General features: G+C 28.8%; 1 protein-coding gene across 5 annotated transcripts in view; it reads right to left on the reverse strand.

The window, feature by feature from the left end:
• The window catches only part of LOC143223476 (zinc finger CCCH domain-containing protein 15 homolog), a 282471-nt gene that overhangs the window by 17952 nt on the left and 250836 nt on the right, over nt 1–13683 (reverse strand). For 2 of the 5 annotated variants that reach the window (XM_076451509.1, XM_076451507.1), the window contains exon 2: nt 3667–3723. In XM_076451509.1, coding sequence (XP_076307624.1) covers nt 3667–3687 — 21 coding nt within the window. In that variant the 5' untranslated portion in view covers nt 3688–3723. Of the gene's footprint in view, nt 1–22; nt 182–3666; nt 3724–4766; nt 4835–13683 lie in introns of those variants that run through there. The other 3 variants (XR_013012926.1, XR_013012927.1, XM_076451508.1) reach the window with 3 other exon arrangements.

Consider the following 13683-nt stretch of genomic DNA (forward strand, 5'->3'; position numbering starts at 1 on the left):
TTTTGCTTCATTCCATGTTCACCTTTTCTGCACAGGAATATTTGAGGAGTCCTTCAACTGAGCTTAAAATGGGCAGAGTGATACACCTCTCTCTCAACTGCTTTTCACTCACTCACTCAGTTGGTTACTTTGTCTGGCTCTGCGCACACTCAAAACAAAGTCCATCTTCCTCACATCATACCTGTGATATAATCAAATAAAATCAAAATTTTGTTTTTAAAATATTTTAAACTAGTTCTGTAAACATAATTCTTTTATACTTTTTGGAAAATTATTTCATGTAATGACTGCTTTCACTTCAAGTCCAAAAACCACCTAAACAGTTTATGCTACATATGTGTTGTACAGTTTCCAAATCTGGCTCCACACAGTGGCTACATAAAAGAAGAGCAATTGTGTCATTGACAATTTCAATAATACAGTGTGAGCCCAAAGATCATCTAACTTACTGTTATTTTTGCATTAATATTTCTGGATATTCAGAGAAAACTAAACAATACACTAAATATCCAGAGATTGCATCTGTGATGAAACCAGTATCTCATGGGGATGATTTTCTTGTGTCACATCCAGCAGCAAAGTGGGAAATAGAAATTATACTGCAAAAAGGACAATGAATCATCTTTACTTTCTTCATTTAGTAATTTTACCCCTGTGGCATCTCAGCATAAACTGCCTCATCTGATCACACAAGATGAGCGAAATGATCAGATTTGTGACTTGTTTTATACTGAAACAGCATAGGGAACTTTCATTTACGGCAATGGAATTTATCATAAACGTTTTGCTTCTCACTACAGCATGCAAGATACTTTGTGTTTCTGTACAAATGTTGATGCACTAATTGAAGAATCAAGTACTGAATATATTCTCAAGAAAGAAAACATTTTACCAATTCATCTAAAGTTAGTCTGAAAACTGTCCTTTTACATAATGGGGACACTAAGCCATTGGTTGCTGTTATTAATGCTGTGAACACAGTAGAACATGCAGCTTATACAAGAAGCAATCAAATATCCACTACTGCTAAGTCTATAAAGTGAGTATACCAAACACCGTAGCTTTTTGTCTGTCTGGGATAACCGATATAATAAAATTCATTTAAAAAAAACGGAATGGCCAGTGAGAGAATTACGTACCAGGAAAACAGAAAGTTGAGTTTCAACTTTCAGTGAATCATTAAGATATGTTTCTTCCATCACTCCATCTGTCTATTAGTTTCAAAAAGTTAGTGAAGTAAAAACTAAAAGGTGGTATCTTTGTTGGTCCACAGATTTGGGAAGTGCTGATGAATGATGATTTTGAAACATTACTCAGTCAGAAAGAACTTACTGCGAGGAAATCACTCAAACTGGTTGTTAAAATTTTCTTAAGAATTTAGAGATGAAAACTATGTTGTGACGATTAATGATATCCCTAAGAACAAGAGGAAAACTGGCTCCAAGATGTCACTACAGTTACACTTCTCACACTTTTAATTAAGCTTCTTATCAAGTGATCTAGGTGCAGTGAGCAATAATCTTGGTGAGCACTTCCCTTAAGATATGTCCATAATAGAACAGTAACATCAAGAAAGACAGTGGAATCCTGTGATGATGGAAGATTACTGTTGATTCTTATAGCATGAAACTAACAACATACATAAAAGATGCAACAAGTCAGTCAGGTATTTTGTAAAAAGAAATAAAAAATAATACCATGATGAAAGTTTTAAACATAGCTTAAATGTATTGTCAGTATATAATTACATGTTGTTTTTGAACATTCTTAAATGCAATTTTCAATAAATAAATAAAGTTATCAGAGAGTTATTTTCACAATATATAAGAATATTTAGAATAAACCTAACATAGCTCAAAAACTAGAGGTAATCAGTAATATTCAACAATTTTTAGAATCAGGATCAACAAATTACTCATGAACAGTTGTATTTTTATTGTAGTGGAGAACCTTCTTTTGTGCACAGTGTAACTTCTAAACACATATAATTACTGTGCAAAATTACTCAAACACTTATGTGCTTTACATATTTCTAAAAAATTACTTTGATTGAATGACTTAAGGATATTTCAACACACAAACAAAAAACATGAATTTTATCTTGTAAGTACAACTCAAAGCTGATAGTAAAAACCATATATAACTTCTATTTTAAAGAAGCTTACACATAGAACAACCTTAAATATAAAATTTTTAAAATTACTTATAGATCAACCTGTACAAAATATACACTTCATGATATTCCTACAAGTACCTATATTCTTAGTTATGCCAACTAACAAGACATGCTTTAACAGATATGAGGTGTTCTTTCATCATAGAAAGCCTAGACACCTAGTTATCATAAAAAAAAGGTTAAGGAAAACTATCGTATTTATATGCAATAAAGTATCAATTAATTGTGCAAATTTGTGGTAAGCACTGTTAAATATATGAATAAACAAACATTCTGAATTTAAGTGATTTTCTGTTAAATGAAACTAATTATGGCTAAATTAACTAACACATTCATGATTATTAACTTCAAATTGTAAAAAAGAATTTTAGTTATAAACATTATACCATAAATTTAAGATTTTATTTCTATCTACCTTAGAAAAATAATATATTGATAATAATTATCTACTTTGTATTCAATGTTTTATTACTCTCACATTACACGTGGAGATGAAAATCTAAGAATGTTTATTTAATTTGAAGCATTGGAACCTATCATCTTGTGAATATGTGCAAATTGTATGCATGTATGATTAACTGACCACACAACAGACATTCAACTATTATTAAACTTTTGACAGTTAAAATTGATTCATTAATAATTATGGTATTAATACAGAGAATTCTCAAGTTATGTTTAATATATTACTATGATAAAAAATCTACGGAGAGAAACTTTCTGGTAATAAAATCTACAACTGTTTCAAACTTCTGATCAAAACAAAATACCTATATAGTTCAAATAAAAAATTAAATGAGTAACGAATATTATATACATCTAACATACCACCAAACTTATTATGATTAGAAGGTATTGATTCATCTGTCATGGTACCCTTAATGCAAGCAAATTTTTTTGCTATAATCCCAAACACAAGATTCTGCTAGCTTAGGAGGTTTAGTTTTGTTCTAAACACATATCTTAAGATAACAATGCAAAATAATCCTCATAAACAAATATATATATATATATATATATATCAAACAATTTAACCAATACTAAAACAAACTAACATTAAAGAAAGTAAAAATAAAACATTACTTTATTCACAGTCTACAACTATTTATCATCTTACCTTCATTCTTTCTAAATTTGTATTTACACCTGTCAAAGGCTAGTTGAGAAACTAAATAAGACTTAACTTTTCATTTAAAAAATGAAACTTGACATCTTGCAGGACATGTCTTGGAGTAAGACATCAATAGTATCAGGTATCTTAAGGGCAACATATGACTAGGTAACTAAACGTACAACTTTTCAGGTGGCTATACGTTTTCTTCTTCATTTTTTGAAAATCAAAACATGCATAATAATTATTGGAAAGACTTTAACAATTAATAATAAAGCACAACATAGTGACATTTAAAATTAACTTTGATTACTTATATGTTCCACTTACTTTTCAAGCAGAACTACAGCAACTTGTGGGTTTACCTTTAAGTACTTACTATTTTCTTGTCCATAGTCATGAAAGTAGGTTGCCCAGTCCCATGTCATGAAAAGATCTGGAAGTAAAAGAAAATATAACTACAAAAATTCTGCAAGATAAATTCCAGTGCACCAAAATAAAGTAAACTGTTATACGTAAATTAACTAACAAAAATTACAAGAAGAAGGAATTGTACACTATAAGTCAGAAAGTAATAATAAGAAATCAGTTTTAGTGAAAGGAGACTGATGGACTCTGTGACTAAACTAAAATAATTGGAAGATATGATATCAAAAAATATATGTAACTATTTTACTTAGTAGAGTTTCCACAGTTAAAACATCTTTAATTATGTTTGTTTTTGAATTTCATGCAATGCTACATGAGGGCTATCTGCACTAGCCATCCCTAATTTAACAGTGTAAAACTAGACGGAAGTCAGCTAGCTATCCTAATTTAACAGTGTAAGACTGGAGGGAATGACGTACTTTAAATACTACACATTCACACTTAGACACAACCAGCTATCATCTGATCTTAACATTAGTAACAGAAGGTGTATTTAATGGCCTAAATATAAGCATTGGGTGTAAAACATTATTATAACAAAGGCTTAGTAGAAACACTACTCCATTGAAACCCTTGGTAACTTTTTATCTTACTTTTGTCTATACCTCAATGTTAATAAACAACTGAAAAAAAAATATAAATAAAATGCTATTTAACTTATCGTGGTGCAATAAGTGAGCCTAGGGTATTATTTGTTTTATAATTAAGCTTAAAAATGTACTGTGCAATAACTTACTCTAAGCTCAATAAAGACAAAATATCAATTCTAAATTTTAAATAATTTCTGAATTAAATTGTTTTCTTGTATCACCAAAGTTAACAAGAAAAAAAACAAAGCAATATGTACATTAAACATTCAACATAAATACCATAGTTGAACTAACAATATCAACTGGGAGTTTTGATACCAAACAATGATATAAATTGTATACCATTACTATTAAAAAAAAGAAGCATGACACAAACTGTTTATTATATATATTAACACCAGAGGGACATTTAGAGTGTTCCTTCTACCACACACATTATACTCTTTAACACTGTAAATACCTGACAGCCATAAAGCTTCTTATTTCCAAAGAATGCAATATGTAGATCTTCAATGTTTTCAGTTTACTAAAATGTTTAGTTAAAATAAAGTTAGTTATTTCAATTTTTAAGTCTATCTCATCCTACTTTTATCATTTTTATAAAGTACTTCATAACTTGTTCTTAATGTTTCATTAAAAATTCAAAATCTTCCTATTAACAGTAAGCAGAGCCAATCTTTATACATATACTCAAAAGGTGATTTACAAAACTATAACTTTTATCTCTGTATTTCTGTAGACTGGTGGAACTTTTAAGCGAATAGGTCTATTCAGATACCAATAACTATTTTGAATCTATTCAATGTTACACAGTATGGCTTTCAAATGCATTACTAAACTTTTGGGAAAGAAATATCAATAACTAACATACTGAGCAAGAGCAAGAATTTAAACTGAACAAAATACACTATTCATTTCAAGCTGGTCAAACTAGCCTAACAATCCTTTGACTATTTATGTACATGTGAAACATGGGAAACTGAATGAGTGCTTAAATCTTTATCAGTACTACATATAACCCAATAAAGGTGACATAAAATATTTTAACTAGAATTGACTATATATTCCTTTTTAGGATAATAAAGAGCAATGATTAGTAGGGCACATTACAAGTACAGATGTTGATGTCATTTATGTCAGTAATAACATAAGACATTCCTGTCATGTTTAGATGTACATAAAAAAATGTGTGCATTACATGAAAGATGGCAGTGACAACAGTTTTCACAGAATAGAAAAATAAAAAAATAAAAAGGAACGGGAATTACAGAAAATGATAATGTAAAGAAATATATAGGAAACAATACTAATATATTGGAAATAGAAAAATGAATAAAAATATAGGTGATATTAATATACAGAAAACAATACTAATATACGGGAAATAGAAAAATGAATAAAAATATAGGTTATATTAATATTGATATTAATATGTAAGAAACAATACTAATATATGGGAAATAAAAAAATGAATAAAAATATAGGTTATATTAATATTGATATTAATATGTAAGAAACAATACTAATATATGGGAAATAAAAAAAATGAAAATATAGGTGATATTAATATTGATATTAATATATAGGAAACAACACTAATATATGGGAAATAAAAAAAATGAAAATATAGGTGATATTAATATTGATATTAATATATAGGAAACAACACTAATATACGGGAAATAGAAAAATGAATAAAAATATAGGTGATATTAATATATAGGAAACAATACTAATATATGGGAAATAAAAAAATGAATAAAAATATAGGTGATATTAATATATAGGAAACTACTAATATTTGGGAAACAGAAAAATGAAAATACAGGTGATATTAATATGTAGGAAACAATACTAATATACGGGAAATAAAAAAGTGAATAAAAATATAGGTGATATTAATATATAGGAAACAATACTAATATTTGGGAAATAGAAAAATGAAAATATAGGTGATATTAATATATAGGAAACAGTACTAATATACGGGAAATAGAAAAATGAATAAAAATATAGGTGATATTAATATATAGGAAACAATACCAATATATGGGAAATAAAAAAATGAATAAAAATATAGGTGATATTAATATATAGGAAACAATACTAATATTTGGGGAAACAGAAAATGAAAATACAGGTGATATTAATATGTAGGAAACAATACTAATATACGGGAAATAAAAAAGTGAATAAAAATATAGGTGATATTAATATATAGGAAACAATACTAATATTTGGGAAATAGAAAAATGAAAATATAGGTGATATTAATATATAGGAAACAATACTAATATACGGGAAATAGAAAAATGAATAAAAATATAGGTGATATTAATATATAGGAAACAATACCAATATATGGGAAATAGAAAAGGAATAAGAATATAGGTGATATTAATATATAGGAACAATACTAATATATGGGAAATAAAAAATGAATAAAAATATAGGTGATATTAATATATAGGAAACAATACTAATATATGGGAAATAAAAAATGAATAAAATATAGGTGATATTAATATATAGGAAATAATACTAATATATGGGAAATAAAAAAATGAATAAAAATATAGGTGATAATATATAGGAAACAATACTAATATACGGGAAATAAAAAAGTGAATAAAAATATAGGTGATATTAACATATAGGAAACAATACTAATATACGGGAAATAGAAAAATGAATAAAAATATAGGTGATATTAATATTGATATTAATATATAGGAAACAACACTAATATACGGGAAATAGAAAATGAATAAAAATATAGGTGATATTAATATATAGGAAACAATACTAATATATGGGAAATAGAAAAAATGAATAAAAATATAGGTGATATTAATATATAGGAAACAATACTAATATATGGGAAATAAAAAAATGAATAAAAATATAGGTGATATTAATATATAGGAAACAATACTAATATTTGGGAAACAGAAAAATGAAAATACAGGTGATATTAATATGTAGGAAACAATACTAATATAACGAAATAAAAAAGTGAATAAAAATATAGGTGATATTAATATATAGGAAACAATACTAATATTTGGGAAATAGAAAAATGAAAATATAGGTGATATTAATATATAGGAAACAATACTAATATACGGGAAATAGAAAAATGAATAAAAATATAGGTGATATTAATATATAGGAAACAATACCAATATATGGGAAATAGAAAAGGAATAAGAATATAGGTGATATTAATATATAGGGAACAATACTAATATATGGGAAATAAAAAAATGAATAAAAATATAGGTGATATTAATATATAGGAAACAATACTAATATATGGGAAATAAAAAAATGAATAAAAATATAGGTGATATTAATATATAGGAAATAATACTAATATATGGGAAATAAAAAATGAATAAAAAAATATAGGTGATAATATATAGGAAACAATACTAATATACGGGAAATAGAAAAATGAATAAAAATATAGGTGATATTAATATATAGGAAACAATACTAATATATGTGAAATAGAAAAATGAATAAAAATATAGGTGATATTAATATATAGGAAACAACACTAATATACGGGAAAAAGAAAAATGAATAAAAATATAGGTGATAATATTGATATTAATATATAGGAAACAATACTAATATATGGGAAATAGAAAAATGAATTAAAATATAAGTGATATTAATAAAAAAATAAAAATAAATTACAAAGTTGTTTTGAAATTTTTTTAAGAGATGCACAAAGGTCATTAATTCTAGGACTGAGAATGATGTCATACTGTTATAGAATTTAACAATGCTATCCAATAAACATCCTTCATTTCTTTCTAAAAGTGGAAAATATTCACAAATAACAATGAGCAGTTATGTTGAAACAAGAGAAAAGTAAATAAACTTAAACAATATCAAACCTAATAAAGGGCAGTTGCTTGAAAAACTAGTTAAATAATGTAACTGTTTTGTCCTTTTAACTTTAGGTGTTTATAAAACAATATTTCTTTTGTGAAGTAAGAGAGGATTTTATATACTGTAGACCAGCACAGTGCTTTCTTGTACCTAGAAAAGCATGAGACCTGTACAAGTAAAACTTTATACAACCTTCCCTAACAATGGCTCGTGACCAATAAAGCCAGCCTATTAACCTGAGACACACACAAGATCATCCTCTAATACAAAGAAAAAGCAATATGCAACAAAATTCACATAACACAAACTTGAAACTCCTTAAGTTAAAAAAAAAGAAAACAGACCTCCATGATGGTCACTGAATATTAAAACTACTGTATATATATAAACCAGTCTCTGTATCAAGAAGACTAATGATTGATTTTCAGCCACAACCACTAAATAAATAGGTCTTTGAGATTTCCAAGAATATGGAAGCAGATTAGTCAAAACACAGGATAAAAAAGTAATGAGTAACTAGTATCTAGTAGTTAATAAAAGTTCTCAATTAACAATCAGACTGAAGTGACCATACAGTAACTGTTTTGTCCTTTTTTAACTTTAGGTGTTTATAAAACAATATTTCTTTTGTGAAAATTTCAGTGACAGTTCATGAGCATCAGAACTATGGGATGAACTAGACAAATACAAAAACTTGTTCACCATTTACCATTCAGATAACTAGACCTGCCTGATGTTTCAGGAAAGAGTAAGAAAAGAGGATTCTAAAGTATTCTAGAGATGTTTCTCAAGCAAATTAGAATGACCAAATACAAAGTTCACCAAAATAATTATAGCAGAAGTAAACAATCTGATTAACAATTACTTTGAAATTCTTTTAAAGCCTGTAAAAATGTCCAGTGATTTAGTCAACAGAAAAAATATAAAAAAAGACAATAAAAGCATGAAGAAATTGCAATTCCAAGAATTACGTGACAAAATAAGTCACTCTCATTTACAGCTGTGATAAGACATGTAACTGGATTCCTCTAAGTTCAAGAGAGCAAAGTCAACAAAAATGTATCAATTACAAACATATATGTGACATTTGTAATCACGAGTTCAAATGCCATAAATACATAGACGGATGTCACTGACAATGAATGTAAATCTCGTGTATACATTTGGTTGCCAGATATATAAAAGTGTTCTTGACTGAAGCCAACAGGCAAAAAAATTCCAGATTAAAATGCACACAGAAGCATTTAAATCACATAGTCTTATGTACTCACATCAGAACCTCAATGATGAGTAGTGTTGATAAACAAAATAACACTGAAAGTCATATCTGTTTATCTGATCAGAACAGCAGCATTTTAAAATTAATTTATATGCAAGTTACTGAATTATGTGCAAAATGTAATTAAACATCTTTACAATCCATGCATGTGAATGAAATTAACATTATAGTATATAATTTAATGTTTATGTTATCCCAAGTTTTAATTCTTTGTTACAACAGAAACATTTAAAATAAATATTTTGCTCACATAGTTTGCTTGTCACATGATCCAAGTTATATAAATAAAATCTCCAATTTAACAAAAACTCACTGTAAACACATAAGCTCGCAATGCATACAACTGTCTAGATACCAATGTATTTTCACATGTCCTTTTGAGACATACAATAAATGCAGTCTTAGAACTGAATCCACTGCAAAAGAGAAATAGATTTTACAGCCTTTTATGGGTGCTATGACAATCTTCTATACTTTGGAAACAAATTTATGATGTACAAGTAATTAGTTAATACAAGTGTACAAAGCTGTTATAAAGAGCTCAGTTTACACTCCACTCCACCAATACTTATTATGAAATTGGTATAGAGTTTTTGTACTGAAGTCGAAGTAACAGCCTGCAGTACTATTGTCTACAGCACTTACAGTGGTTTGTTACCTCAAAATGCTATAGTTAGAGACAGTTGAACTGTACTTAAATCTAATTTTATATTTTAGTTGCCTGTGTATAATTTATGTTTTAAAAATCATATTTGGGTGATTTAATGGTTTTTATAAGCTTAACTTGTTACATGGATTGTGAAAGCTTTATAAACAAGATGGAATCTATAACAGCCATCCTGTTTTGGCAACACATCTATGTGGGGAATTTGTCAAAATAACTTCTTCATAAAAAGCCTATTGGTATCAGTTAACATATCAAAATAAATAGAGACAAAGAATTTTAAAGGAGAGTTAAAAATAAACTATAAATGAAAAGATAAAGACATTAAATTACAAATATGTGAAAAAGATGACTATACTAATAAATTTCTATAAAGATGTAAAAGGTATGAACACATTTTGTTAATTTTAAAAACATTTCCCTGCACTCTCTGTTGATGATGATAAATAGAGTTAGTAATACGATTGCATGAAAGAGAAAATAAAGTATTCGGATTATTAAGTATTCGGATTATTTACAAAACACAACTGAAAAATAAATAAGAACAAAACTACAATAGGAATTTCATTAATTAATCAACAACAAAAATAAATCTCTTCACAGAAAACTAAATCTCATAAAAAAAAAAATACAATTCCTAATTGACCTAAAACATTAAGAAGTTAATTATTCTTGGGTATCTTTGAAATTAGATTTTGATAAAAATGGTTTTATGTTTCAGATGTGGTTTAAATAAACAGTTTCAATTTTAGGTAATAACATTAAAGTGTGATGGTCCATAAGGTACAAATTTTCCAAACTCTTAAAATTTCTTGATTTGAACATATTGTGTTAACCTTATTTCCCCAGATGTTAAAAGCTTTAAAAAATAACAACAAAAGCACTTTCAATTTTGTCCATAAATCATCCATACAAAGATCATGGGCATAATGTGTTTGCTAAATGACCAATTTCCATCTTCAGTCATTGTCTAATTCAACAGAAATGCCTTTGTTGCAATACATGGAAAATAGTCAAGTAAGGAAACTGTTATTGTATTAAAGTCTATCTTTATGCTGTGCTGTTTGTGTCCCAGGAACCACAGTACTTACATTATACATACATTGTACCTCACTACTATAACAACTGAATAACACAAGCAAAACCAGGTTAATACATGTGATTCATCCTCACTATCAAGCTGAATTCAGGGAAAGTACACCTTACTTAAAGAGATGGGACTAAATATTTGTCCACAGAAAACCATGCTTTCCTTTTCACTACTGGCTTACATTATACACTGTATCTTATTAGTATGATAAATCTGACTTAAAACTGTAAAATGTTCAAAGTTGCATCGCCTACTTCAATCTTTTTTTATCTACCTTGTACTAAACTCACTGACTCTTTAATATTTTGGGATCTTCTAGAAATGTTTCCCTCCATCCAGGATGTTTTTTTGACCTCCAAATTAACAAGTTAGGACTGAGAGATGCCTTGGGTCTCTTTTACAACTGGATGATATATCCATATTGAGGCTTACAATATAAAATTGGATATAAGGTGCCTTGTTAATTTGGAGGCCAAGAAAACATACTGAGAGAGGGAAAATTTCTAGATGATCCCAATTTCATGAAAATATAGGTGATTTCCAACAAAATAAGATATTAAGCAGGGCAACAGTGAAAGTTATGTTTCCTATACTGAAAATGTATTTCATATAACTAGTCTCATTTAGTGCTGCCCTTTAAAAAGAAAGAAAAACATGCCACAAGCCTTTTCCTCCCTTCCTTTGAAATGACTCATTTTAATGCCTCTCATGCAAATTATCATGGATAATCCTCCACAAAGGAAAGTGCTATACACTCATTATACATGCAACTTCCTCTATTCAGTTCTATCAAATTACTGTTTTGAGTTTTAGTGGAGAATTGAAGCACTCATTTTGAGTGGAGAGGAAGTACATTTATGTACAGAATCATGCTGTATCAAGACGATTGTTGGTCGTAGGCACCTATTGTTTGTAGGCCCTACCAGCCATATAAGTTAAACCAAAAATTAACTTTTATGAAAAATGTTCATGGACCTATAGTTTGCATAGGCACTAGGCACTGTGCCTGATAAATAATTCAGCCCTGCCTCCACAATACAGATAAAGTATAATTGAAGGAGGAAGTCAAACATCCATACTACAATGTGCAAAAACTTATGTTTTTTTTGCTTTACTCTATATCCAAAATCCAGCCAATGGGAACTGACTTTCATATGGGACCAGGATGATGAAACCCAACCAAACGAAAGTGAACTGCAATTTGAGGTCTCACTCCTTTGGTCTATATATATGATGTCATCTACACCAGCAGAAAACCACTTCCCTACTCTGCACTGAATTGTATTTTTGTAGATATTTTATGCCATTAAACAATTCAGGACAATGCCCCACATTCCACTACCACAGTGACTTGGAATTGAAAATTGATAAGGACACCAAACTCCACTCGAAGAAAAAGGAGTGTGATACATGGTGGAAAGTTTGGAAATATGTCAACACCTCAGATAGTGAAATAGGTGACCATGAAACTGTTTTTTTGAAGTAAACCAAGCTGATGTATTCAATATAAGGAATGACAGGACAGGCAGCTATCACATTCTGTTTTATTCCTGTAGTCCATGATTGGTACAGTCTGGGATGGGTGTATTTGTGAGGCAATTTTCTTGCAAAGTTAATCCTCAAGCAACCTTGTTGAATACCCCCTCTCAACAGTGTGCACTGAATGGCCATGGAATATATTTAGGTGTGTATACATGGCAGAAAAGTGTGGATTTTAAGGTTAAAGAATACTTGATCAGGCAACACTTGCCATGGAGTGTGATCCAAACAGAGAATTACAATGAGAATGGAAATAAGGCCTCTGAAAATGTAGAAAAAGATGAAATATAACTTATCCAAGCTTGTTGTCACATGGAAGTCTAAAGAATAGTCACAGGTAGAAGACAACATCCTGAAGAGGAAGTAAAAAGCCTATGCAAATAATGAGAGAAACATATTACATGTAGTCCATATGCCTAAGAATTTCCTCCAACAGACGATGAAGATGAGATGCCAGAGAAAAGGTAAGATGCCAAATTTGATGAGAAGACACCTGGAGCAATGTATGGGAGGATAAAGAAACATAGGAATAAACCAATCAAATCAAAAGTTGAACCCATATGGTGGAAGGAGAAAAATCACTAACAGAAGATGGTTTCAAGGGATAAATAGATGGAAATGGAAAATCATGAATGGAAGCTTTGCAATATAACAATGAAGAGCACATACAGGACACAGAAGGACAGGATATGGAAGGAAGGGAAATCAGAGTAACCATATCTAGCAGCCAAGATTTTATGGAGGAAAGAATAACCTGGATAAATAAAATATGTTAAATGATAAAGAGTATATGAAACATTAATGGCAAATAAATCAGACTGCCAACATCAATAAGCTAATAGGAGAAAGAACACCAACCAAGGGGAGAAACAATTTCATTATAAAACAAAAAAAGGAGACTG

Source organism: Tachypleus tridentatus, chromosome 8, assembly GCF_004210375.1.
Source record: "Tachypleus tridentatus isolate NWPU-2018 chromosome 8, ASM421037v1, whole genome shotgun sequence".
Lineage (NCBI taxonomy): Eukaryota > Metazoa > Arthropoda > Merostomata > Xiphosura > Limulidae > Tachypleus > Tachypleus tridentatus.